This window comes from Monodon monoceros, unplaced genomic scaffold (genome assembly GCF_005190385.1).
Source record: "Monodon monoceros isolate NGI ecotype Baffin Bay Population unplaced genomic scaffold, NGI_Narwhal_1 Super_Scaffold_7, whole genome shotgun sequence".
NCBI classification, from domain to species: Eukaryota; Metazoa; Chordata; class Mammalia; order Artiodactyla; family Monodontidae; genus Monodon; species Monodon monoceros.
In genome coordinates, this window is record NW_021703784.1 from 56,969,579 (window position 1) to 56,997,573 (window position 27,995).

At 51.1% G+C, this 27,995-nt stretch overlaps 1 protein-coding gene across 3 annotated transcripts; it reads right to left on the reverse strand.

Annotated features, from left to right (window-relative positions):
* P2RY6 (pyrimidinergic receptor P2Y6) lies at positions 1 to 27,995 on the reverse strand. 3 transcript variants are annotated; one of them, XM_029207442.1, is made up of 3 exons: positions 27,926 to 27,973; positions 3,284 to 3,471; positions 1 to 2,867 (listed from the first exon to the last, which is right to left on the reverse strand). In XM_029207442.1, exon 3 carries the CDS (start codon positions 2,831 to 2,833, stop codon positions 1,847 to 1,849), a length of 987 nt encoding a protein of 328 aa, XP_029063275.1. In that variant the 5' UTR covers positions 2,834 to 2,867; positions 3,284 to 3,471; positions 27,926 to 27,973; the 3' UTR covers positions 1 to 1,846. The 3 variants fall into 3 exon arrangements, 2 of the variants coding, with proteins under 2 accessions (XP_029063275.1, XP_029063276.1); XM_029207443.1 differs by lacking the exon at positions 3,284 to 3,471 and having other exon boundaries at positions 27,926 to 27,995; XR_003791384.1 differs by lacking the exons at positions 1 to 2,867; positions 3,284 to 3,471 and adding an exon at positions 10,088 to 10,330 and having other exon boundaries at positions 27,926 to 27,995.

The window sequence follows — 27,995 nt, forward strand, 5'->3', positions numbered from 1 at the left end:
GAAAAGAACAAAAGGAGGAGGAAGGGAAGGAGGAATTCAAGCCCCCCCAAATGGTGCTTGGAATCCCTCCCTGGTCCTGGCATGTAATAAATGATTTTTTCCTTCTTATAGGAACAGATGGGGCTCATGGATTATGGCTCTTATTCTCAAAAAAGTGTGCTGAATTTTTTTTTCTTAAAAGACTAGCTGCCTCCTAGCTAAAGGAGGAAGAAAAACCCTTGCAATCTCCCCTGCTTAAAGCTCCTTGTTTAGAAACCTCCTATGCCTATTCCTAGAGACAGACCCTAGAGGAACTTGTGTGAGCAAAAGGTGAAACCATTATAACAGTAACATTCATTGCATGCCTACTATATTCCAGGCGTTGTTCTAAGTGCTTTGCACATATTAGTTAATTTAATCCTCACAACAACTTTACAAAATAGGTACCATTATTACTCCCACTTTACAGTTACGGAAGTTAAGGTATGAAGAGGTTAAATAACTTCCCCAGAGTAACACAGCTAGAAATGATAGACCCAGGATACACACCCAGGTGAACTGGCTCTGGGGTCTGAACCCTTTATGCTCTTCTGCCTTGCAAGGGAAGCTGGGAATGGAATTTACCTGCGGCCCACAATTTCCACTCTTGGAAAAGTAACCAAGGGGTCACAGTTCTTGGCATCCTGCTGGGACAGTCATCTGGGACTTGCTGCCGCGCTCAGCCTGGGCTGTTGGCGGAGGCCCTCTGCCTTCTGCTCCCCCATCTCTTACTCCCCCGTGACAGGCAGCTGAAAAGCCTGGTCTCGGATGCAAGATGGGTAACACCTGGACTGCTTGGCACAGCATTGCACTATATGGGAACTAAGAACTAGTCTGTCTTCTGATGTCCCCACACATCTACCTCACTGTGACCCAAAGAATCAAACCGCCTTCTGTCCAAATTGTCAGCCCCTCCAGCAAGGACACTTTCAATGGATTCCCAAGATGGGCTGGGGCCTGGTTTTCCCCCTTCCTCTACCAGCTGCAAGCACACCTCAGACATTACTGTGGAGTTTAACTCCTGCAGAGCCCTCCTCTAAAGGTCCCCTTGGCTGAAGAGCCTTGGAGATTAGGCAGGGCTAAAAGAAGAATGCTGAAGAAGTTGTACAGTCCTTCCCCTCCCTGCCTTGTCCCTCTGCCCTTTCCTCTCTCCGCTCTAACCTTCTAAGGTGGAAGACTCCCTTTGCCATGGCTGGTTCTGCCAGTACTGGGTCTGTGTGGCATACTAGCAGCCATGGGCTGGTCACATTGTTCCACAGGAGGAAAACTGAGATCTGGGAGGAGGGAATAAGGAATGGAGGAGTAGTGAGCGGGGGTGGGGCGGGAGTGTGTGGAGATGAGGACAAGGAGCAGAGAGGACCAAATGAATGAATGGAACACAGCACATCCCCCAGAGATCTCATATTCATCCCTCAAAACCCAGCTCAAATGGCCCTTCCCAGAAGCTCTCACTTACCCCTCCCATCTTCTCTTACTCCCTTTATTGGTGACTCCAAAGTATGCAGCATACTCCTCAGTTACAGTACATGTCATACTATATTTTTGTGAGCAGCTTAACTCTCTCCCCAACTCTCCATGGCTTCTTGAGACCTTCTGGAGAACCAGCCCCAGGCTTGTCTCTCTCTGTATCCACAGGGCCTGGTTCAGAAAAAGGGCTTAATAAATAGTTGCTGGTGAAGTTTTGGGGTCGGGGGGGGTCTCACTCTATGCCCAGCTGAGCTAAGCTCTAATTCTCTGCATGGTTTGGGGCTGGTGGAGCTTTTGATGCCCCAGCCACAGTGGCAAACACAATGGTTGCCCAGACCCCACGTGTCCTGCCCCAGTGGACTCAGCGACCCTGTCGCTGCCACTTGGCTGTGAGTTTCTGTAGCAGCTCCTGTGGCCGCCGGCGGAACTTCTTCTGGGTAAAGTAGAAGAGGATGGGGTCCAGCACACTGTTGGCACTGGCGAAGGGCCGTGTGCCCTTGTAGGCGGCCGCGAAGGCCTCCAGCACAGGGCAGGGGAGGCCGGGCGTAGAGCGCACCGCCAGGTAGGCTGTCTTGGTGATGTGGAAAGGCAGGAAGCTGATGGCAAAGGCAGCTGCCACCACCACAGCCATGCGGGCTGCCTTGCTACGCCGCTCCTGGGCCACAGGCCCTGCTGGGCCGTCCTGGCGGCACAGACGACGGGCCAGGCAGCAGTAGCAGGCCAGCAGGGCAACAAAGGGCAGCAGGAAGCCAATGACTGTGAGGGCCATGCCATAGGGCATGTAGTGGGTGGCCAGGGCAGGTGGGCTCAGGTCATAGCAGACCGTGCGGTTACGCTGGATGCCTGTGGCAGCAAAGAGGGCTGTGGGCAGGCACTGGGTCGTCACGGCCAGCCATACAGCCCCACACACTAGCCAGGCAGCCCGGCGGCCCCCACGCTTGTGCCAGGGGGCCAGAGGGTGGCAGATGCCTAGGTAACGCTGGAAGCTGATGCAGGTAAGAAAGAGGATGCTGCCGTGTAGGTTGGCGTAGAAGAGGAAGCGGACCAGGCGGCAGGCGAGGTCTCCGAAGGGCCAGTGGTCACCTTGGGCATAGTTGTAGATGAGCAGGGGCAGGGAGCAGGCATACAGTAGGTCCGCCAGGGCCAAGTTCAGGGTGTACACGGCCGTGCGGGTCAGGGCCCGGTGGGATGTGCAAATCTGGGCAATGACGCAGGCGTTCAGTGGCAGGCCGGCTGCCAGCACCACCGAGTACACGGGCGGCAGCAGTAGCCGCTTGAAGTTCTCTTGGTAGACGCAGGTGGTGGGTGGCAAGCCCAGGGCCCGGCCTGTGTCATTGTCCCATTCCATGGCTGTTCAACTGGACTTCCTACATTCAGAGATGCTGGGGAAGCAACATACAATCTGTCAGTGGCCACACTCATTGACCACCCAGTAGGCCCCTGTCCCTCTCTGGGCCTTGATCTCCCCACGTGAACCATCTCTGATACTCACCACCCCACGGAAGCCCTCCACAGCCCTCACTTTAAGGAAACCTGGAATACGATAAAGCTCAAGCTTGGGAGAAATCCAATCCACTTTCTTGCTGTAATATTCACTTCCTACCAACCTTCTTGGTGAATTTCTATTCATCCTTCAAAACCCTAGTCAAATGTCTCCTCTGTAAGTGAAGATTGACAGACTTTGGTTTGAATCCCAACTCTGCTACTTACTAGCTGTGTGAACTTGAGCGAGTGATATGATGTACCTTATCTGAGTCTCAGTTTTCCCATCTGAAAAATGGGGGATTGATGTACCCACCTGTCAGGATGCCATGAGGTTAGAGGCACTAAATCGTGCTATGCAGGGCTTCCCTGGGCTCCCTGGAGTCTGGAGATTGTGGTCATGGTGGGCCTGCTTGTCTATCTCTTCCCCCACAGACTGCGAAGCTCCTGAGGAGAAGTGCCAGGTCTGGTGCCTCTCTGTGTCTGAGAGCCCAAAATTGGGGCCTAGGGCAGGGAAGGCCCTGGTAATTAATTAATCAGCATGAGTAGAATGTCCACACTTCTGAGCTAAGGACAGTGCCCACCTCCTCAGCCCGGACTCCACCTTCCAAAGCCATGGTCATTCTTTTGGCTGCAGTCTTCCTATCTGTAGAATGGGGGAAGGAGGTGATTTAGGAGTTCCCTAAATCCTTCCACGGGACTTTTGGCTACAAAGGCGTGTCCGGCTGAGCCACTAGGGCCACAGCGCCCCCTGGTGGCAAGAGTGAAAACCGCTTCCCCCGAAGGCAAATGGCTGAGGGACCAACCAACTCCACAGCTACTTTACAGAGAGGGAAATCCAGGCACAGTGAGGGGCACTGACCGCTCAATCTTAGTGAGTTAGAAGCAGAGGCAGAACCAGAACCCAACTGACTAAGAGGAGGCAACTTAGTGTGACCCATGGACATGAAGTATAGAGGTTACAAATCTAGCTTCAGAGCTAGGCAGGCCAGGTTCAAATGCTGGCTCCCCTACTTCTACGCTGTTCTACAAAGGGGAGGTTGCTTGCCTTTTCTGGGCCTGTGTCCTTATCAGTAAAACTGTCATAGACCTGATATTCAGTAGGTGCTTAATAAATGCCATGCCATGCCATTGTATCCTACACCTTATCTGTCCACTCATCCCTTCAAGCTAGGTTTTGGGGGAGCCAGCAGCACAAATGCCTCAAGAGTTTCCCTGGTGGGATCAGTCTGACTTATTGATACTCACCTCCCAACTGGCATTTCCATATTTACTGGTGTCCAGAGAGAATTCACAACTTAAATCCAATGGTCCTGGAAGCCTTTGGGATAGTGAGTCAAATCACCCCCTCTCCCTATTTTATAGATGGGAAAAACTGAGGCCCAGAAAAAAACATGAAGTCCTGCAAATGCACTCAGAAGGTGACAGAGGGTTGAAGCCGAGTATAAGGGCTCTGGTCTAGATGCCCATGTTCAAATCCCAGCTCTGCCACATGTAAGCTGTGCGGCCTTAGGCCCGTTACCGAACCCCTATGCTCGGCTTCCACACCTATAAAAGGGGATAATATAGTACCTGCCTCATAGGGTTGTTGTGAGGATCAGTGCCTAGCACAGGGTAAGGTGAGCTATTCGTTTTTTCTTTTTTTAAATTGGAGTATAGTTGATTTACAGTGTTGTGTTAGTTTCAGGGGTACAGCAAAGCGAATCAGTTGTACATATACATATATCCACTCTTTTTTTAGATTCTATTCCCATATAGGCCATTACAGAGTATTGAGTAGAGTTCCCTGTGCTATACAGTAGGTTCTTATTAGTTATCTATTTTACATGTAGTAGTGTGTATATGTCAATCCCAATCTCCCAATTTATTCCTCCCGCACCCCTTACCCCCTGGTACAAGGTGAGCTATTCTTAATGTGAATATACCTGCTAAATAAAGTTATGAGATTTTTAAAAGTTAATTAGAGCAAAACATAACTCCTCAAACTAATTTCTCCCAACTTAAAATTTGATTTTGATGAAAATAGTTTACCCAGATTCGGGGCAACTGCAAAATGATGATGTTTGGATTCTCTAGTCTGTAACCCACATGCTACAACACCTTTAATTATCAAAGATTCTTCCTGGGGCTACAGTCCATGTGCTAGGAGTGCTGGGCACCCAGCTAAGCAGTTAAGCATGAGGTAGAGGCCAGAGGAGGAGGCACAGCAGTCCTCCCATTGTCACCAAGAAGCCAAGATTAGTATAGGCAAGAGAAAGTTCATTCATCTCTTCATTTGTTTGTTCCAGCCATTCTTTCATTCATGCATTCATTCTTTGTTTTCACACGCCAAACATTTAATGGGTACTCACTACTTGCTCATTGCATGTGGCACAGTGTACAGATGTAGATGTAGATAGATACATATACAGATATATGCATACACATACACATATTCATATACATATACATATACATATGCTAGTCTGAGGGGGGAGACCAGTGTGAGCCACGGGATGGAAGAAACTTTTCAGAGGAGGATGAAAGATGGAGCAAGTCCCTGGTGGTTGAGGAAGATTTCCATGGATGGAGAGGGGTGTGAGGCCCCCGGGGGGGGGGCGCCCAGGTGAGGAGGAAGAGGGCGCAGGCAGGGCCTGAGAGGAGAGCAGCGTGCTAGGACAGAAGGTTATGGCGAGGATGGAGAGCAGGTGGAAGGAACTGTGCTGTGCCCCCCCTCTTTGGGGAGGTCTGTCGCCCTTGGACACCACCCCGAGAGGGAGCCCTCTGCCTCAGGCGACTGCAGTTTCCAGGTGTTTTCTGCCTCGCACTCCCTGGCGAGAGTGGCCCTCTGGGAAGGAGGCAGGGGCTGCTCTAGGGGATCCAGGCAAGCCTTCAGGTCTGCTCCAGGAAAGGTCACACTGGCTTCCTGATCCACTCGCCTTCTGAGGACCTAGGAGTGGTGAGCTGTTCTCCCACTTCCCGGCAAGAGCTGCTCCCAGGGAGGGCTCGTGTCGTCCCTGCCTCTGGGCAGCAGCTGACACTCCTTCGAGTTCTCACACCTGTCACTCACTCTTGGGCCCTGTGCCCTGGACCAGCTCAGACCCCAGCCTCTTCCTGGGCTCCAGCTGCTCTGCCTGCGGTGGAGGGCTTTCTAGCAGGTGGCTCTGACTACATCCTTCCCTGTATCCCTCTGCCCTTTGAAGAAAAGCTCAAACTCTTGTCCTGACAGTCAAGCTCCCTGCCGAGCCCTCCAGCCTCATCTGAAGTACCCCAGATGAGGTACTTCACTCTGCCCCTTCCTCTCTTGCCACACTGTTCTCAAGACACACGGCCATTCATGGCCAGAGATCCAGACTTCCTTTCGGGTTTCCCCATTTTTGCTGTTCCCGTCACACAAAATGCCATTTAACCCATCTCTGTTTGTCAAAACCCCAAGTGTCCATCAAGCTCCAGATCTAATCTTACTTCTGTCTTTTCTGATCCCCCAGTTGGGTGGAGTCCCTTTCTCTCTGCCCACCTCCCAAATCTGTGGACCTCCTTTAGGTCAGCGCTGGACCCAGCCTGCCTGCCCCCGTCCACCACCCACCCTGGCCCACGGCCCCCGAGATGTGCCAACACTTACATGCAGCCTCCTGTCCCTGAAGCGCCTTGGCGGCCCCAAGTGTGTTAGGTCAAGGGGAGGCCAGACATGCCCTGAGCCCAGGCTGTAACACCTCCGACAGGGCAGCTTCCTCTGTTTCCTGGCAGGGCTGTCTCCGATTGAAATAGCCCCTGCGGGGGCCTCCCCCCGCCGCATCACCCTCAACACCAAAGCCTAGCGGAAACTGAATCTAAGGAGCGAGGAGGCAGAGAAAAGATCTCCTTCCTGGAAACATCCCCACCCCAGCAGATGAAAGCGGGTGATGAAGAGGCAGACAGAGGTGGGGGAGGACCAGAGGCTGCTGCTCTAAGGCCAGCCCCACAGACCCAGCAGCTTCCTTTCTCCTCAGCCCTCTCTCAGTCTATCCATCTATCAGATGGGTAGTTTGGTGATTAAAGAACTGTTGGTCTCTCTTTAGCTATAATACCCAGAGCCGTTTTCCTAGTCATTCCTCCATCCATCCCTCCTTTCTTCATCCACTCAGTAGCTCATTCACCGACCCATCCATTCTTCTCTGTGGCAATCCACTTATGCACTCACTTATTCAGCCACCTTCTCCCTCCCTCCTTCTCTCTCTCCTTTTTTCCACAAGCGTGATCTTCCCACATTTCCCCACTTAGCAGTCACTGTTTCCTTGGACACTAGAGGCCCAGAGCTCCCTGGGAGTGAGGGGCGTGGGTTGTGGGGATAGAGGTGATGCCTGAGAACTCATCTGGGTGCATTCTCCCTGCCTGTGCCAAGTCCTTCCCAGGCCCCTCCGCACCACCGCACCAGGACTCGGAGCTGTTAGGACAACCAGAGGAGGAGATGTGGCTCCTTGCTGTCCCAAGGGGGGCAGCTCCAGTGGTGGAGATAGTACTCAGGGGCTGACCTGGAGGAGGTGGGCTTTCATTTGGAGTAGCTGAGGCAAATAGGGACAGAATGGTACAGGAAAAGATCACTGCCCAGGGAGTTTGAGGCCCAGGTTCTTGTTCTACCTTGGTACCTACTCACTTTGTGACTCTGGACAAGCCCCTCCCCCTCTCTGACCCCCCTCAGTACAATGTGGTCATACTGGCCACCAGTATGTTGTGAGGGTGACCTGCCAAAGGGAGGGAGGACTCTTTTTACCTTGTAAGGTATAAGCACCGATCTCACCCCCAAACCCATTTTACAGGCAAGGGGATTGAGGAACCGAGGTGGGGCCAAAAGTTTGGAACAAACTGAGAAAATTCAGGTTTGAACTGCTGGTAAGCGCTTGGTCAGTTGTGCATGGATTGGTCACCTACTGCTTATTCAAGTCTGTGCTAGGAGGTCGCTTGTGCCTGCTGAGAGTGTGGACCTCCTGGTCTGATTTGCGCTGTGCTAGGGCTCAGGACGGCAAGGAGGCCTGGCCTTCATCCCAGCAGCCAGTTCTCTGCTGGGTTCCCAGGACAACCTCCTGTGGTCACCCCCACCGGGGTGTCTGTCCCAAGAATGGGAGCAGGTCCGAGGACTTGCTGAAGAGGTCAGCCCCAGCGTAGGGCTTGGGTCTCAGTTCCTGCCATCTGGATGGGGCCCTGAAGGGAGAGCTCAGGTCTTAGGGGTCATGGGTACACCTGGAAGGGCTCCTGGAGAAGGCATGTCTGCTGCTGGGCTTTAAAGGGCTGGGGTGACTTGGACACATAAAAAGAATGAGGAGGGCATCCGAGGCAGGAAGCACAGAGGTAGGGAATGAGTCTACCCTGTGCGAGAAATGAAGAATAAATATTGCAGCCAGAGCATGGGATGAGTTGTGCGAAGAGGGGACAAGATGGGAAGCCTGACGGGGGTGGCCTGTCATAAAACCTCAAGCAGAGCCCAGGTGCCACTGCTTTGCTCCCAAGCCTGCCAGGGCTCCCAGCCCAGCCTCAGCCTTCCCCACCAGGCTTTCCAGCCCTTGGACCTATCACATGCTGTTTCCTCTGCCTGGGATGCTCTCACTCACCTTCTCTAAATAATCTCACTTATCCTTCCTTGTAGTTTTCTAATCTGTAAAATGAGAGTGATCATTGGTACCCTACCACATAGGCTGTTGTAAGAATTAACTGAAACCATGTATGTGAGCGGCCCTGGTACACAATAAATACTCAATAAATGGTTTTTTGGTTTTTGGGTTTTGGTTTTTGCCGCACCGCGCGGCTTGCGGGATCAGGGATTGAACCTGGGCCCTTAGGCAGTGAAAGTGCAGAGTCTTAACCACTAGACAACCAGGGAATTCCCAGACATTTGTTAACTGAATGAATCAATTCCAGGCCCAGCTTTGGGCTCCCTCAGTCCACCCCAGCCTCCACTGATTTCTGAGTCCTCAGCACCAGGTGTCATTCACTTAAGTACCTTCCCTGTGCCCGATGTTTTATCTGCAGTTCTGGGCTGGTAGTGGGTGAGATTATTCTCTCCATTTTATCGAGGAAGGAAGGCTAGTGAGTTTCCCAAGGTGTGCAAGACTGGTGGCATTTCAACAAGGTCCTCCTCACTCTACAGCCACCTTCCCCATTGTTGCCCCAAAGTCCATGCTTAGATGGTCAAGCCAGAGAACTCCCCTGGGAGTATCTTCCCTGCACTCAGGGCCTTTGGCCATGAGATGGCGCCAGGAGATTGCCCAGGATGGCCAGCCTCGTGCCTTCAGACGCAGCCCTAAGATGAGGGCTGGGGGCAGGTCTCCAGACCGCAGGGTCCTCCCCTCTGTGGCTGGCACTGAGCAACCTCAGGGACGGGTTTCCAACCTCAGTTTCTCCTGACCCACTCCCCAGCCTTTCTCCCATTTATGCCTGGATAAGCTCAAGCCTTGTTCTCAGATCCCTCACCTGGGCTCTCAGGAGCCACTGGGGACATTGGTAGGGCGTAGGGCCAGTGCTGAGCCCTATCTGGCTGAGGGAGAGGCCTGGGGAGTGTCTCCCTGACACCAAGCTTTCACCGTCCATCTCCACTCCAGGCACACCTTCAGCGGAAACACTGAAATCCCTCACAACACAGAGAGGACAACCTCTGCCATTTCCTTTTTTCAATTCAGGCAACAGCGCATAGGGTTGGTTTCTGCCTATAGCAGAAGCAATTAAGTTTAGACATAAGGAAGAACTGATAGGGGTTGAAGCTCCTTGGGCTGCTTGGATCCTGTGGTCTCAGGATACCCCTTTAGATGACTTGGCAGCCTCACTCCATCCCAAATCCCGCCCCAAGGCCCTCTTATTTGGAAGGGATGAAGAGGCCTGACTACCAGAGGCAGCAGCTGGAAGTCTGAGCCATCGCCTGCCAGCTGGCCAGGAACCAGCTCAGACCCGGCTGGACATGGGAAGAGACCTCCTAACCTTGGCCTGACTGCCTTCTGGGTAACAAGACCTGGAAACCCCCTTGTCTGCCCCTTGCTTCTAAGCTTAGCAGCAAGGGCACAGGATGACAGAGATCAAGACCAGGCTTCCTTCCTCTGAGGAGTCAGACAGGCTAGGATGCATCACCAACTTGCTGTGTGACCCAGGGTGAGCCACCTACCCTCTCTGTGCCTGAGGTGCCACCAGATAAACGGCTAGATTCCTGAGACCAGTGCCTCCCAGGCACCCAGGGAACAGGGTGCCCCAAGGAGGCACCCAGGGAACTGCTGGAGGAGTTTTGGTCTCACCTGTGGTGTCAGGCTGGCCACTAAAGCAGGCAAACTTGGCAGTAGGAGGGCACAGGGAGACTTGATTTCTCTTTTCTTTTTCCACTTCCCCTTCTTGCCTCCTGCTCAACAGGAAGGAGTTCAAGCTGGAACTGAAACAGTCATTTTGAGTACAAGGAAGGGGAAGCTGCAGGCTTGGGGAATTTGGGGGTTGAGGCTGCAGAGCCTCCAGCCTCCAAGCCTACACACCATCACTCCCTTTTTTTTAAAACTTTTTGGCCATGCTGCATGGCATATGGGATCTTAGTTCCCCGACCTGACCAGGGGTCGAACCTGCCAGTTTTTCTCTGGCCTCCACAGGTTGAGCAAAGAGGAAACTTGCATCTCCTGCGGCTCTACTATGCACAGGCCCCAGTTGCCCATCCGTGAGCTCATGTAATCCCCATCACAATCTGGACAGATGTTTTTATTGTGCAAAAATACTTCATATGGGGACTTCCCTGGTGGCGCAGTGGTTAAGCATCCACCTGCCAATGCAGGGGACACGGGTTCGAGCCCTGGTCCGGGAAGATCCCACATGCCGCGGAGCAACTAAGCCCGTGCACCACAACAACTGAGCCTGCGCTCTAGAGCCCGCGAGCCACAACTACTAAGTCCACATGCCACAACTACTGAAGCCCGCATGCCTAGAGCCCACGCTCTGCAACATGAGAAGCAACCACAATGAGAAGCCCGCGCACCGTAATGAAGAGCAGCCCCCACTTGCTGCAACTAGAGAAAGCCCGCGCACAGCGACAAAGACCCAGTGCAGCCAAAAATAAAAACAAAAAATAAATTTATTAAAAAAATATACTTCATATGCCATATCTCATTTACTCTTCACAGTTACAATTCCCACTTTGCAGATGAGGAAGCTGAGGCCTGGCAAAGTTAGCAAGAGGTTCTCTCTTAGGCATGTGTATAAGGAGGTCTGAGATCACGGTGACCTGGTGGGCACAGGGCTGAGAAGTCACAGGTCAGCCTCGGGGTGAGGAACTGTGGGACAGAGCACAGGGTCCTGGAGAACAGCTGTGACAGGGCAGCCCCTGTCAGCAGGAGAGTCCATAATGGCCAGCTTTCCAAGTCCATGCCCATGGGGCTGTAGCAGCTCCCACCCAGCGTCCTGGGAGATCCCAGGATCTTTCAATAAACCCCCTTCCCTGGAGCTAGTGTGAGAGGATTCCTTGCCTGGATCCCCAGGCTGTCCCATTTTTTAAATCTCCCCATGGAGGTGTGCCATTTGGATCCCCCTTCAAGAAAGACCCTGCTGTTTAGCTGCAAGGAGTACAGTTGGCTGACAGCCTCCATTGGTGCCTTCAAAACCCGGCCATCCTCCCAGATAAACAGGCTCCAGTCCGCTGGGGAAGAGATGGCCTGGGTCCAGTTGTCTGTCCTGCAGGCCATCATTGTTCCTCTGTCATTTCTCCCACCCAATTCCCAGACCCCCTTCATGATGATGGCCTCCCTTCCTTCCTCTCCTGGAGTCTTTTTTTTTTTTTTTTTAACTTTTTGGCCATGCTGCATGGCATATGGGATCTTAGTTCCCTGACCCGACCAGGGGTCGAACCTTCTCCCCCTGCAGTGGAAGCACGGAGTCTTAACCACCTGACCGCCAGGGAAGTTCCTCTCCTGGAGTCTTGAGGATCTGGGAGAGGTAGGCCTGTGGTGACCTAGGTCTGCCAATGAGACAAGAGTGGGCTCCTCAGGCCCTGTAACTAGCTCAGGGGTGGATGGGCAACCTTCACTGGGCGCCTCAAATTCTGGAGCTTTTGTTGGAACACTGGGAAGCAGACAGGTTTCCCACTGAGTTTGCAAAGCTGGTAGGATGTAAGTCTGGAGCTGCTGCAGCCATGCTGACTGTCCTACGAACTGAAGATACTACCACCAGGGAGGAGACTGTCCAAAATAAAGCCAAGGGATGGCAGAGTTGAGAGGTGGGAACACGCAGGTTCCTGAGAACACCATTGAGCACCTGCTTCCGGCTGTACCTGAAGCTTTACCTTTCACTGGACTTTTTGAAGGTATGAGCTAACAAATTCCCTTTTGCCTCAATCTGTTTGGCCTAGGATTGTCACTTGAAATCAGGAGTCCTGCCTATAGTCCTGTGCCCCCATTCCTCCCCTTTCCTCTTTCAACAGCCCATCTTTACAGCTTTGGCCTCAGAACCCTAATATCCATGCAGTGGAGGCTAGAACTGGCAATGAACCTGGAGGTCACCAGCAGAGGGGCAGGTAGGGACTGAGGGACTGTCAGGTCAAGCCTGGCTCCCATGGGGCAGCCAGGGAAGCTCCCCAATTCACTTTCCATGGGGAGAGCCCCTCTTCCATCAGCTTCCAGGGTAACCACTGTGTCATCCCAGTAGCTCCTGAGAAGGAAACTAGAAAGCTAGAAATCCAGGGTCTAGTCCTAGATCCATCACCCACTTGCTGTGTGATCCTGGGGCAGTCATTTCACCTCCACAAGCCTCATTTTTTCTGAACAACTTCACTGCTACAGTTTCTTGGCTACCCAGCAAGTGCCATCCACTGAGTTAAATGCTTTTGCAGCAGGATCTCTTTCACTCCTAGCCCTGTGTGGTGGCCTGTTTATCCCCATTTTACAGACAAGGAAATGGGCTTCGAGAAGGCTGGTGTCTTGCCCAAGGTGACACAGTGAGTCAGTGGTGAGCCAGGACTAAGACACGGCTCTGAATAATGATAAAGTTCATGCTCAGGAAGAGAGATGACATTTCCCTACAGAAAAATTGAGGCCAGAGAGATCAGGAGCTTCCCCAAAGTACACAGTAAATCCACCATGCCACCCTGTGTCTCGGGAACACAGTGTCCTGAGACAGGACAAAGGAATGGGGACTGGGCGTCAGGGCAGAAAAGAACAGCCCAAGGGGCGATGTCAGCCAGACTCCCTCCCTTCTCTTTGTCAGGAATTTGGGACAAGGTCTGCTTTCCCTTTGTGGTCCCAGAGACCAGCACAGGCTCCAGCTCCCAAGAGACACTGGGAAATGTTGAATGAGTAGACCCCGTCTGTAAAGATGAGCCTCAGGGCTCTGTCCTTGGCGCTGCCTGGCAAAATAAAATAAAATAAAGCAAATCAAATTTTTGGCTTGGCTGATGACATAGAATACCTGTCAGGGGGAATGAAGGTCATGGCTACAGGAATAGCACCTCTGAGACTTCTTGTGTCCCCCAGCCCCTGACCCTCAGGAAGGGCAGGCCACCAACACTGCCTGAGTGTTTACTGTGGATCATGGTCCTACCCATTTCACAGACAGACACTGAAGCCCCAAAGGTAGGCAACCATGTCCACAGCTCTCACAGGCAAGGTTTAGGTACAGAGAAAATCTCAGAAGACCCCTCACTGCCCACAGAAGGCAGCCCTCTGCCTTCACCCTGCTCTGACCGTCTCTGGTAGCTGAGCCCACCTGGCAGACACAAGAGACTCAACTGGACCCCAGAGCCCCGGGTCAATGACAAGGCTCTGAGATCTGGATCCTCGGGCCAGAGAGGCCTTAAGAGCATCTGACCCAGAGCTCTCCACAACCTCTCAGAGAAGGGAGGCTCCCTGAAGCCTCTTCGATAGGCTTGTCTGGCCCCTGCTCACGTATTTCCCATGACAGGGAGCTCACCCCTTCTCTCCCAGGCCACTGAATTCCACCTTGAGAAAGCTCAGTGAGACATATGCTTTGCCATACCAAGCCCTGAGAGCTGCCCCATCACTGCTTCTGTTCTGTAGTCCAACCTGCCTCTGGGGCCCCAGAACTTGGCTGCCCTCAACCCCCTAGGACATCCTGCAGAGACTGTCCCATTCATCAGCTGGTCTTCATTCCCATGAGCAAGTCCAGTAATGTCCAGGCCCAGGGAACCTAGTAGCGGAGCCCAGAAACCAGGCATGAGGCCAGGAGGCCATAACCATTTCCAAACCTGAGGACAAAGCCCTTTTCCTCCGTCCTGTCTCATTCCCTGCCTGGGGGCTGTGAGGGGGGCATGGCCTCTTCCCTCACCTTCAGATGTCAGCCATGTGGCACTGGGGCCCCCATGTGTGGCCAGCCCAGTGTGGGAGGAGCAGCACTTTGTGGGCATCTGAGAGGTGGCCTGGGGGGAATAGATCAAAGTCAGGGCAGCTGCCAGGCTCAGGGTGTCATGTGGAGGGGTCAGCGGGTGGCACAGGGGGTCCTGCCACAGAGCACGTTTTTGTGTGTGGAGTGTGTATGAAAAACACAGGACAGACCTCATCCCCTTCAGGTGGTCACTCAAACAACATCTTCAGGGTGAGGCCCTCCCCCTCCACTCTAGTGAAAATTGCAACCTCCCAGTAGCACACACACGCCTCCGCCTCTGCTGTATTTTTATCCTTAGCATGTATCATCTTTTTCTTTTCTTTCTTTCTTTTTTTTTTTGAGACATCAATGGTTTATTGGACAGGGAAGCATGTACCATATTTAAATGTATTATTTTATTTGTTTGCTTATTGTCTGCCTCCTCCCACCAGAACATAAACTCCACCAGGGCAGGGGTTTTCATGTTTTCTTCACTACTGCAACCCCAATGCCTAGGAATGGTGCCTGACACATAGTAGGTACTCTATAAAGTATTTGTTGGATGGATGGATGGATGGATAGATGGATAGATGGATAGATGGATGGATGGATGGATGGATGGATGGATGGATAGATGAATTTCTAGGGGTAGCTCGAGAACAGAGAAGATATAGGGACAGAAATCTGACTGGGGACATAGGGGACTTGGCTCAAGGCTGTGTTTTATCACAAGCTGCAGTTGGTACTTGCAACATGTGTTTATTGGAGATTAGGGGCCGATAGAGACCTGTGGGGCTGCTTCTAACTGGCTGTGTGTGTGAGATTCAGGCTGTGAGCAGTCCCATCTGAGAAGGGTGAACAGGACATGGCCTGGTGGGCCTGGACTGCCTGCCTCTCCCTCCTGCCCTGTCCAAGGTCTCCATCTCCCCAAACCCCTACACTGGCCCTGCTTTCCCCCAAGAGCCTCCAGCCTCCAAGCCTGCACACCATCACTCCCTTTGCACCAGGGCCTCTGATTTGGAGGCCTCCAGCACCCTGGGCCAGCATCTTCTTGGCCCCTCTCCCTTCCTTTGCCAGCCTGGACCTCTACCCCAGGACCCCAGACTCCTGAGAACACAGCTCATCCATTTGTATCCCTCATTCCTGGTACCAGCAGCCTGCTCAGCCCTGCACTACAGAGCTGAGCGTGGATGGAGGAATGTGACTCAGCCCAGGGCCCTGAGGCCCCACAAACTGGTTGCCACCCCACTTGGCTGGGCTCCCAAACTTTCACCTGTCCCAGAGTGGCCTCTCTCCCTTCTTGTCCAAGACTTTGCCCTATCTTTCTTGTCAGGCCTACCCTCAATCCCAATAGCCCTCAACTCATACTTCAGAGCAAAGGAAGGCCTTTCCGAGGGGCCCCCCTTCAACTTCCTGGCCATCTAAATAAATCCAAGCCTGCTTCCCTCTCTCCTCATTCCTCCTATGCCTCAGGCCACCTCCTCCTGTGTGGATGCCCACCCCCTGCCAGCTCCACCCCTCAGCCCGCAACACTTTCCATCCTCACCTCTCACCTTAGCAGCACCTCTTCCTTGACCCTGTGCCTCTCCAGCTGTGTCTTCTTCCTCCCTTCACAATCAAGCTTCTGAAAGAGTCCTTGCTGCTCTGCCTCTACTTCCTCCCTCCTTGCCCCCATTTCTCACACCCCTACCCGAGGGCAGGGTAGAGCAGGGAGTCTTTGGGCCCAGCTCAGGGGAGAGCGTTGGGCACCCTGTCCTTCTAGGTGAGGCTGGGAACCTGTGACTGTCTGAGCTCCATCATAAGCAAATCTCAATCTCAGAAGTGACCTTGACGCAATAGACTTTTGGAAAAAAACAAGCCACTTCTGTTTGACGTCGCCCCTGCTGAGGCTGGTGCAGGACTGGGGGAGGGGAGCCACCTCTTTGGCTTCCAGAAAAAGGCCTGGACTCCGCTGAGAATTTGGGGTGGAGCTCGGGATAGGCATGGCACCTCCGGAACATCTGTTTAGGTGGGAACTGGGTGATTCTGGAGGGGGTAGGTGAGAGGACTGATACCTCTGCATAGCTCATGATATTGGTTTGAGAAAACATCAATTGTCTGTATCACAGAATAGGATGGGCTGTCGATCATGGGGCAGGTGTGGGTGGGAGGCACAAAGCTCGCCCAACTATCCCCCGGCATCACTCCTGATCATACAAAATATGAGGATCCACTCCCGAACGGGTCTCTCCTCAGAGCTCCCTGGAAAACCCAGAATTCTTCAAGCCCATTAATTCTAATTCTCCAAGTCAGTCCCATACACTCTCTGCAACCTACCCCTACCCCTGGGTGGGGTCCAGGTCAGTGAGAGCCAAATGTCCATTCCTGGCATCCGCACCCCTCTGCCACCCATCACTGCTCCCTCTGCAGATCTTGGTACTTGGCAGACCTGGTTTCCACCCTGGCTCTGCAGCTTATAAACAGTGACTCTAGCTCTCTGAGCTTTAGTGTCCTTAATTATAAAATAGAGATAACCATACCCATCTCACAGTACTGTTGGGGCTCAAATGCAGGAATGATCTAGAACGCCCAGCCCAGAATCTGGTGCAAGCAGGTATTCACTCAGTGGGGCTTTTATTATCACTCATAATTTTATCACAGACCAGCTTAGAAATGGCCTCACTTTCAGTCTTTGCTTATTTACCCACTCACTCACTCACTTATTCACTCATTCATTCATTTCCCATGCATTTGCAGGGAGCCTTAAAATGTGCAGGGACTTCACTGGGCTTTGGACCTTGTCCTTGAAAAGCCTCAGCTGGTGGGAAAGACAGATGAGGGGGTCTCTGGGAAGACAAAGGAGGCCCCTATTCTTGCCTGGATTATCAAGGAAGGCTCCCTGGAGGAAGTGATTCTTTGATGGACTGTGGACGAAGAAGCGGAGGGTGTTGTTCCCCACAGAGAGACCTGCTAGAGATATGAGGGCACGGGTATCTGCAAGTGTTCGTGTTTGCAGGAGGTGAGGCAGAGAGGTCAACAGAGCTAGGTCCCAACAGGCCTCACTCAAATGCCAGGCTACAGATTTGGCCTCTGCATGGTGGGCGTCAGCCAAGGAGCCCTCGATGGTTTGTAAAGCAGGGCAGAGGGGTGAGCAGAGTTGAGATTTAGGAGGTTCCTTGTGCTGCTGGATGGAGGATGGATTGGATGTGGTTAGAGTTCAGGTCAGAGACAGTAGCCTGAAGTGGCTGGGACAGGGAGGCTGCAGGGCCAGCTGGTGGTAGGGCCAAATCAGGGGCCTCGAATGCCTGGCTCACAGCAGCCTCTCACCCCTCCTCTGCACACCCCTCCACCAGCCTTGACAGCCATCATGCTAGAAAGACAGATTGGAGGGGTCAGGTTCTCAGAACACAGATGAAAATCCAAGGCCCAGAGCAGCTGAAAGGCTGGTCTACAGCCTTGTAGAGTCTACAGGGGTCTTCTACCCCTGAACCTGTTCCCAAGCCTGCTGCATTAGTCTGACCCTCCTCTCCAGGGGAAGCAAGGGTGTGGCTTTGGTAGATGGAGACTCAGAGGAGTCTGGAAGGATGACTTGTTCCAACTGCCTGGGCTGCATAGGCCCTCCCGTCTCAGACTGGGGAGGGGGGCCTTAGAGCTTCCCGAGTTCTCTCCTCTCCTCCTTCACACCCATTTAGCAGCTGAGGAAACTGAGGCCCAGAGAAGAGAGGCATCCGGCTCCCAAGATAAACACAGCTTTCTGGGTCTTGGGATGGATGTCAGGTGTGGGAGACAGAATCCTTGGGTCCTAGCCTCAGGCCTGCTGCTGCGCAACTGGATTCATGATTCCTAAGGACACTCAGCTGGTGAGAGTGGAATGCCTGCGGCACCAGCATCTGGCCCTGGGCCTGCCCTTGTGCCCAGCACCGTTCCCAAGGCGCTTCTCTTCCATTCCAGCCGCTGGAAGGCATGGCTGAGGAGGACAAAACAGGGAGGAACCATCTGTTCCCAGGAACTGAGGGTCTGGGCTGGTCCCTCCTTTGCCAGAGGAGCCCAGGCCCCACCCTGCCTGAGGGGACAAATGATCCCATCAGCACAGCTCAGTCGAGCTGTGCCTCAGCCCCACAAGCTCTCCCAGAGTGGGCTTGGTAAGGATGCACAGCTCTGGTCCCTGGCGCTTGCAGACTTGACCAAGCCCCCTCAGCGTCTGGCCTTGCACTTGACCTGGACCCTACCCAGGGGAGGGGATGGACTGTGGGGAGGGTATGGGATTGCACGACAGAGACGGGGTTACTAACTGGTTAAAATGGTCAGTGCTCATCGCATTTCCCCAATGGGAAACCTGAGGCCCCACTTCAAATTAATTACCAAGCCCTGTTTGCTCTCCATCTTTACACCTGTCAGACTGTCCCCTCCTCTCATCCTGTGGTCCCTGCCTCAACCCAGTCAGCAGCCACTTCATGCTCTGTGTCTTCTATGCAGGCAATGCATCCCCTTTCTGCAGTTAGAGAGGTCCTTGCTCAGCAAAAATCTAACTTCTTCACTCCCCTGCCTAAGCATTTTATGGCTTAGGGCAAGCCGGGGCCCTGACGACCCCTCTGTTCTCAGCACTAAGGCCTGCCCCTCACACACAACCCACTAGGCCCTGAGCTACTTTTACTTCCTGAGACCAGCTGTGCTCTCCTTTGCAGCCCAGTCAGTGCTGTTTTTGCCCCTGGATTGCCCTCTCCCCACACTGCAGCTGGCAGGCTCCTGCTGGGAACTCAATGGCACAGGAGACCCAGGTCCTGCCCTCAGGAGCTCAGCCTAGACAAGGGACATGTATCTGAAGACCCACAATCTGAGGCAGACATCCTGCTCCAGAGCCCTGTGGGAGCCTAGACAGGGAGCGATGGTTCTGCAGGCAGGAAAGGCTCGGTAGAGGAGGTAGCAATGAAATGGCCAAGTGTGCACAGAGGCAAAGGTCATTTCAGGCAGAGAAAACAGCAAAGGCAGAGGCTGGATGAGGCACACTGAAGGATGGTGAACACAGCTGGAGCAGCCAGTATACCAGCAAATGTGGTCAGAAAAGAGGCTCAAACTTATAATAATAATGATACAAGCACTGAACCCTTACTGGGTGCCAGATATACAATACTCCATTTAATCCTCATAATGACCCTGTGAGATTAGACTGGTATTATCTTCATTTTATACCTCAAGTGGGGAAACCAAGGCACAGAGAGGTTAGCTGACTTGCCTGAGGTAGCACAGGTAGAAGGAATGGCTACTGGGCTATGAACCCAGGCAGTGTGGCTACAGAGTCTATATTCTTAGCTCCTACAGTAAGGGCTGGGGTAGGGAGGTTCTCAGGTGGCAGGGAAATCCAGCCCCTCCATTGCTCTGCTCAACCTGCCTGGGACCCAGCTTGCTTAGGCTCACCTGCTCACTAATCACAGGGTCCCATAAACATTGCCTCCTCCAGGAAGTCTTCAGGAACCAACTAAAAGGATTCTCTCTACTTCCAGTAGCCCCCATGGGAAATCTGAGATGAGGTATGTCCTTTCAAACACAGCCTCCCAACCCCAGCTGTCTATCAGATTCCTAGACCCCTTCTGGGGAGGAGTTCGCCTGTCAAGCATCTCTGCCTATAGGGAGCCCTGTCCTCCATTCCATGGTAATCTTGTTCATTCAAGGTGGACACCTGAGCCAGAGCTGATCAATCAGAGCATCCATCCAGACCCCTTACCAGTGACTGGTTCAGGGGGAACCAATTAGAGTCTACCCCAGGATTTTGGTGGAACCAGCATGAAAGTTTCTCTCCCAGGATTATTAGCCATGAGGGCCATGGAAGCCTGGTGCTTCTGGAAAGAACTTGGATGAGAATGTAGGAAGCCAGTAGAAAATCAGGAGAAATGATACAAAAAGAGAGACTGCTGATGGCATCACTGTAATTGCTGAATCTAACCATGTCTGATCTAGGTCTACTTTTGAATTTTCCTTTACATTCACTAACACCGTTCTTGCCCAAATTAGTTGCATTTGTTGTGTGCAATCAAAACAGACCTGACCAATATGACACCAAAAGCACAGGCAACAAAAGAAAAAATAAATTGGATTCCATCAAAACTAAAAACTTTTGAGTATCAAAGGACACCATCAACAGAGTAAAAAGGCAACCCACAGAATGGGAGAAAAATATTTGTAAATCACACATCTGATATGGGATTAATATCCAGAATATATAAAGAACTCTTACAACTCAACAACAACAAAGAAACCAATTCAAAAATTGGCAAAAGACTTGAATAGACACTCTCCAAAGAATATATCCAAATGGCTAATAGGCACAGGAAAAGATGCTCAACATCACTAATCGGTAGGGAAATGCAAACCAAAACTATCATGAGATACCACCTCACACTCATCGGGATGGCTATTATAAGAAAAAACATTAACAAGTGTTGGTAAGGATGTGGAGATATTGGAACCCTTGCGCGTTGCTGCTGGGAATGTAAAATGGTGCAGTTGCTATGAAAAACAGTATGGCAGTTCCTCACAAACAAAACAAACATAGAAATACTAAAAGATCCAGCAGCTTCACTTCTAGGTGAAAAGAATTGAAAGCAGAGACTCAAACAGATATTTATATAAATGCCAATGTTCCTAACTGCATTATTTACAATAGCTTAAAGGCAGAAACAACCTAAGTGTCCACGGATGGAAGAATGGATAAACAAATGGTGGTATATATATACAATGGAATATTATTCAGCCTCAAAAAAGGAAGGAAATTCTGACACATGCTATAACATGGATGAACCTTGAAAACATTATGCTAAGTGAAATAAGCCAGATACAGAAGGACAAATATTGTATGATGCCACTTATATGAGGTACCTGAAATAGTCAAATTCATAGAGACAGAAAGCAGAATAGTGGTTACCTGGGGTTGGGGAGAGAGAAATGGGGAGTTATTGTTTAATGGGTACAGTGTTTCATATGGAGATAAAATAGTTCTGGATTTGGATAGTGGTGATGGTTATACAAAAATGTGAATGTGCTTAATGCCACTGAATTGTACATTCAAAAAAGGTTAAAATGTTTTATGTATGGCATAAGAAATATGTATTTTATCTTTGCCCCTGGTTCCTCACACAGAGCTCCTAAATCCCTTGGAATTTCCTGAGTGACAGGAGCAACTTTTGTTAACAAGTTGACTCTTGGCAGGCACCTAGAGAACAGAGAACTTCAGGATGGGGGCTGGTTGCCAGAAAGAACAAACCTTGATTAGAAGCTTAGAACTTTCATCTCCACCCTCTAACCTCCAGGGAGGGGGGAGGGACTAGAGATTGCATTCAATCACCAATGGCCAATGATATAATCAATCATGCCTCCAAAATGAAGCCTCCATTAAAAATATACCCTAAACAACAGTGTTCTGAGAGCTTCTAGGCTGGTGAACACATCAAGGTGCTGGGAGGATGACCCACCCAGAGAGGGATGGATGTTTCTCGCCTCTTACCTTGCCCTATGCATCTCTTCCATTGGCTGCTCCTGAGTTGTATCCTTTATAATAATCTCGTTATAGTTAAAGTGCTTTCCTGGGTCCTGTGGGCCATTCTAGTGGACTATGGAACCTTAGGAGGGGGTCATGGGAGCTCCTGATTTATAGCCCATCAGAAGTACAGGAGGCCTGGGACGTGTGACTGACATCTGAATTGGGGCAGGGGGTGGGGGAGACAACTGAGCCCTTAACCTAAGGGGTCCAGGCTTACTCTCAGAGTTGGTGTCAGAATTGGTTGGTGTTACTAATACTACATATAAAATAGATAACTAATAAGGACCTACTGTATAACACAGGGAACTCTACTCAATACTCTGTAATGACCTATATGGGAAAAAAATCTAAAAAAGAGTAGATATATGTATATGTATAACTGATTCACTTTGCTGTACAGCAGAAACTAACACAACACTGTAAATCAACTATACTTCAATTAAAAAAAAAGAATTGGTTGGTGTTAGGAGGAGAAAACTGCACACATTTGGTGTCAGAGGTGTTGTGAGTAAAAACAGTTCATTTTATGTTATATATATTTTCCCACTAAAAAATGATTAAAGGGACTTCCCTGGTGGCACAGTGGTTAAGAATCCGCCTGCCAGTGCAGGGGACGTGGGTTCGAGCCCTTGTCCTGGAAGATCCCATATGCCACGGAGCAACTAAGCCTGTGCGCCACAACTACCGAGCCTGCTCTCTAGAGCCCGCAAACCACAACTACTGAGCCCACGTGCCACAACTACTGAAGCCCGCGCGCCTAGAGCCCATGCTCTGCAGCAAAGAGAAGCCCGCGCACCCCAACGAAGAGTAGCTCCAGCTCGCGGCAACTAGAGAAAGCCCGCAAGCAGCGACGAAGACCCGACACAGCCAAAAATAAATGAATAAATGAAAATAAGTAAATAAATAAATAAAATGATTAAAAGGGTAAATTTTATGTTATGTATATTGTACCACAATAAAACACAAACAAAAACAACCCTGACCATTACACCTCTGTGTCGGGAGATAATTCTCCATGGGTCTCTCAGATTTTGGCAAGTCTATTAAGCAGAGACAGATAGCCTTTGCTCTAGACCATCCTTTCAATGGTGTTTGCATAGCAAACAGACTTGGAAGAGAGTGACAGTGTCTCCCTTTGGAGCACAAGGCAGTTTTGCTGGCTGTCTGGTATGACAAAAATAATGTCTTCCTTTAGGGCAAAGGTCAAGCAGGCTCACTGCCCATTATAAAGGATTTGAGTTGCCTCAGGTCTAGGTTCTTCCCTTGTAATGAAAGGCAATGCATGGGCAGGTATTATCTGGCCTTTACATTACCCTGTGGGAATTGGGGCTTGAGGAACCAGTGCTAACACTGGTATTCTCCCTGCTACTACTGATGTGAGGAACAGAGTTCTTTGTCTCTAACCAGGAGTCTTAGGTCTTCTGCCAGCCTCCATGAAACTGTACTAGGCTAATTTAGTAGCCTGTAAGTGTGGTACAATCTCATGCCCTTCACAGTTCTTTATGCTATCTGCATCAGAGTCTCGGGTAGGAGATAAAGGAAATTCGTGTTTTTGACAATTCATTATGATAGCCAACTCAGGCTTGTGGGAATCTTGCCCTAGAGCTACACCCTGGAAGAGCTGGTTTCCCTAAGGTGCTGCACTTTCTTCCTCTTGGAGGCTGCTCCTCCCTGTTCGCTCCAGCTGCCAGGAAGCACACAGTTGAGTTTCCCTGACCTCCTACTGTAGGACCAATGTTAGTTTCAACTTCTTTTTAACTGTATATTCCTGCTCCTGTTGTTTTTTAAATTAAGATGTAATTCAACTACCATAAAATTCACCCTTTCAAAGTGTACAGTTCAGAGGTTTTTAGTATATATATGTATTTTTTTTTTTTTTTGCAGTACGCGGGCCTCTCACTGTTGTGGCCTCTCCCGTTGCGGAGCACAGGCTCCGGACGCGCAGGCTCAGTGGCCATGGCTCACGGGCCCAGCCGCTCTGCGGCATGTGGGATCCTCCCGGAACCGGGGCACGAACCCGTGTCCCCTGCGTCGGCAGGCGGACTCTCAACCACTGTGCCATCAGGGAAGCCTGGTTTTTAGTATACTTTTAAGATCGTGCAACATTAATCCCAACTATATAATTTCAGAACATTTTCATTACCACGAAAGAAATCCTGTACCCATTAGTAGTTACTCCTCATTCCTCTCTCCTTCCATCTTGTGGAAGTTACTTATCTACTTTCTGTATATATAGATTTGCCCATTCTGGATGTTTCACATAAATGAAATCATATAATAAGCGTGAGTTTGTTACTGGCTTATTTCACTTAGCATAATGTCTTCAAGGTTCATTCAGGTTGTAGCATGGCTCAGCATTTCATTTTTGTGGCTGAATAATACCCCATTGTATGGATATACCATATTTTGTTTACCCATTCATCAACTGATGAACATTTAGGTAGTTTCCAGTTTTTGGCTATTATGAATAACATGGCTATGAACATCTGCATACAAGTTTTCATGTGGATGTATGCTTTCAATTTTCTTGGGTACATACCTAAGAAAAGAACTGCTGAGTCATGTGGTCACTCTATGTTTAACTTTCTGAGGAACTGACAAAGTTTTCCAAAGTGGCTGCACTAATTTACATTCCCACCAACAACATATGAGAGTTCCAATTTCTCCAAATCCTCACCAACACTTGTTATTGTCCGTCTTTTTCCTTACTGCCATCCTAATGGGTATAAAGTGGTATCATATTGTGATTTTGATTTACATTTCCCTAATTACTCCTTTTTTATGTTGTCATTTATATTTTACCTTTTTGGTATATGTATTTCTGATTGGAGGCCTGACGTCTTTTGTGGAACAAGTACCCCATGGAGTAGGAGAGCCATGGGTGTCAGGGCCAGACTGTCCTGGTTTTGAATCCTCCCTCAGCTTCTATTAGCTGTATGACCTTGAGCAAGTTATGTAAAACTCTGAGTCTCAGTTTCCCCACTTACTAAATGTGGCTTACAGTATTAACCTTTCATGGTTGTTGCTGTTATTATAAAGATAAACCTGTAATAAAGCCACGGTGTGGGCCTGGCATAAAGTAGGTCCTCGGTGAATCTTAATAAGTCTGAGAGTCTGACAGGGAGGTTTCCAGCTTGGTCAGGAGACCTAGGCTGGGGACTGTTCAGATTTTAATCTATTATCTCTTTTATTGAAGCAACTTTCTACAGCAGAGGTATTTTAGGCTGCCTCAAACATCAGCCTCTCTGTATCTCTATTTCCCTTTTGTGACTTGAGAAATGAGGCTGTGCACCATAATGTGAATGTTGGTCAGCCTGGAGGGCTCACTGTAACCCCTTACAAGTCTCGTCTCTTGCCTCAATCATCTTACTAGCTGCTGCCTAAAGGAATATCTCCTCCCTCACGAAGGGCTCTCCAGGGTGAGGAGGGAAGTGAACTAAACCTTCCTAAGAGCCTACAAGTAATGCGCACTACCTTATTTTATCCGCTCCATGAGCTGGCCAGGTAGGTTCTAGTACCCCATTTCACAAATGGGGAAATTGAGATTCCAAGAAGTTAAATAACTTTTCTGAAATCACACAGCCAGCAAATGCTGGCGCCTGGATTCAAACCCAGCTCTGATTTCAACATCTGATTCCTTTTCCCTGTGCCCTCTACCCCCACCCTGTCCCCCAACGGAAGGCCCTCCAGGAACTTCTGAATGAATGAGTGGCTGATTCTCCTCCTCCGAGCTCGACAGAGACAATGTCATCCCTCTGAGCTGAGATCTGCCCCTCAGACGCCACAGGTAGGCTCTCTCCTGGGGCCACAGAACAACCCCCAGTCTGTTCCAGGCCACAAAAAGCAGCTCTGCCCTGGGAGTCAGGATGCCGGGCTCTGCCCCCACTACTACAGACTTAACCCACCCAGGCTTCAGTACTCTGCCCGTGAGTTCTCTAAGCGAAGGACTGGATCTACTCGCCTCTAGGTCCCTGGCATCCAGCACAGGGCTGGGCACAGATGCCACTGACCCAGCCTAGGCCATCTCCACAGACCCACAGCTGCATCTCGCACAGGCCTGCCCTCGCATGGGAGCTGTTAATGACAGGGCCGGCCCTGGGGCAGGGGGAACAGGAAGACACCTCCACATGTCCAGGCCAAGGCGCTGGCCCTCACCAGATGTGCCAACAGTCAGAAAGGAACAGTCAGAGCTGGGCCAGCAAATCCCCACCCCAGACTGAAATAGAAACCCATTTCAGAGACAAATGGGGAAATGGCCCCGGGACAAGAGGGGTGGGGTGTGGGTGTCATTGGGGAGGGCCCTGGAGACACAGTTTCCTGAGAGCCTTGACGTGTCTCTGCTGCAATGGGTGGGCACTGTCGCCAGGCTCTGCTAACTCACCCCTCCTCTAGGGAGGACAAGTTAGAATTCCGGGTCCCATCCTGGATAATATGCTTTAACCTCTCTGAACTTCATCTTCCTCAACTGCAAAATGGGGATAATGATAATCTTGGCTGCATTTGCTTTTATGTGAAGCACTTAACACATAGTAGGTGCTCAATAAGTGATAGCCATTGTTATTATCGCTTAACCTTCTCTTTCAGCTCAATATTGACTGAGTGATTTATTCATTTGTTTTTTCATTCATTTACACATTCAGCCAACCAGTCAGCACACCCTCGCTAGGTAGGCCGCAAGAGTTAAGGATAAAGATTTTGGAGTTAGGTAGGAGTTGAAACCCCAGCACTGCCCCTAGTTGGGCTGGGTAACGTTGGGAAAGCCATTTCCCCTCACTGAGATTTCACTTCCTTGCCTGTAAAATGGGATTAATAAGAGCACCCGGAGGGTGGGGGTACTGGGATGTTGTGAGGAGCCAGTGGAACAATGATGTGAGAGTGGCTGACACAGAGCCTTGGAGGGAAAAATGGGTGGCAGGTGGGCTGCGCAGGGGAGCCAAGCAAGCTGCCAGCCCTGCAGACTGGGCAGCCGGGCCTCCAGGGGCCAGATGAGGTGAGGGCGGGCTCAGAGCCTCCAGGGGCCGGATGAGGTGAGGGCTTCTGCCCTCCAGGGAGAAGAGTGGGCGGGCTCAGAGACAATTGCTAGGTTTCTGGACCACAGGTTGCTCCCTTCTGATAAACTAAGGAGCAGTGAGGAAACACGGAAAAAAGACTGGAAGAAGTTTAGAGAAGAGTCCCAGCCAAACAGGGAGCTTTGGACAGCATGGAGTTACTGCCCCAGCCAGGCCAGGGAACGTGAGCACGCACACCACGTGTACACACGCTCACAAGCTGCACATTCTCACTCATGCATACACACCCGAGGGCTTGTACACACACACACAGATGCACCATCAGAGGCACAGCACTTTATAGTTTACAAAGAGCCTTCTCTTTTATCTTCTCATTTGATACTGAGGGATGGAGACACTGTCCCTGAATTGGTGTAGGACCCATTCTAGAGCTGGCAAGAGATGTGCATCCCTGGTATCTTCCAGAGGCCAGGGCCCATACCACGGGCTGTGCTGCTCAGTTTTTCCCTTGTGGTGGTGTCGTGGGAGTTGAATGGCAACAGAAACGCCAGAAAAGTTTTAACACAGCTCCCTCAGATATACTCGTTCACCCTGCCGCACTCCCCTTTAGCAGACCGCACCAGGACTCAGGGACTCACTTTCTCCACCAGTCACGTGGAGGCAAGAGCTTTCCTAAGGGCCTCCTCTGTGGACTCCTATCTGGTCCTGATCCTTCCCAGCCTCTTCCCACCACAGGCTCCTGGGGGCACAGCCTCCTCTCTGAGGGTCACTCACCAGCACAGAACGCTTAACAGTTCTTCAAAACTCAGGGGGAGATCGTTGTTACCCCCACGTTACAAATTGAGGCCCAGAGAGGGAAAGTGACTCAAACCCAGGCCTGTGTGGCTCCCAGGCCCGCCTGCCCTGTTCCCCTCCTCTACCGTGGCCCAGCCCGGTCCCCAGGTCGCTGTCTCCTCTGCCCTCCGCGCTGCACAGGCTGCAGCTCTAGGTACAACCAGGCCAAGGAAGGGAGGAGGACCCCAAGTCCGCTCCCACTCTCTCTCCAGCTTGCAGCGAGCCAAAGTGGCTGCAAGCGGGCCATCTGTCAAGATCGCTGAGCTCTGAGGGGAGGTGGGGTCTTAGCACTCTCAGGGCACGGACCCAGAACACTCACCCAGGAGGGAATGAGCGCCACGCAGCTCTGTCAAGCGCTGGGGGAAATTCTGACTCCTGGAGCAGTCCCT

Excerpts from the sequence above, each read along its gene's own strand:
- P2RY6 (XM_029207443.1), bottom strand. The coding sequence starts at position 2,833 with ATGGAATGGGACAATGACACAGGCCGGGCCCTGGGCTTGCCACCCACC.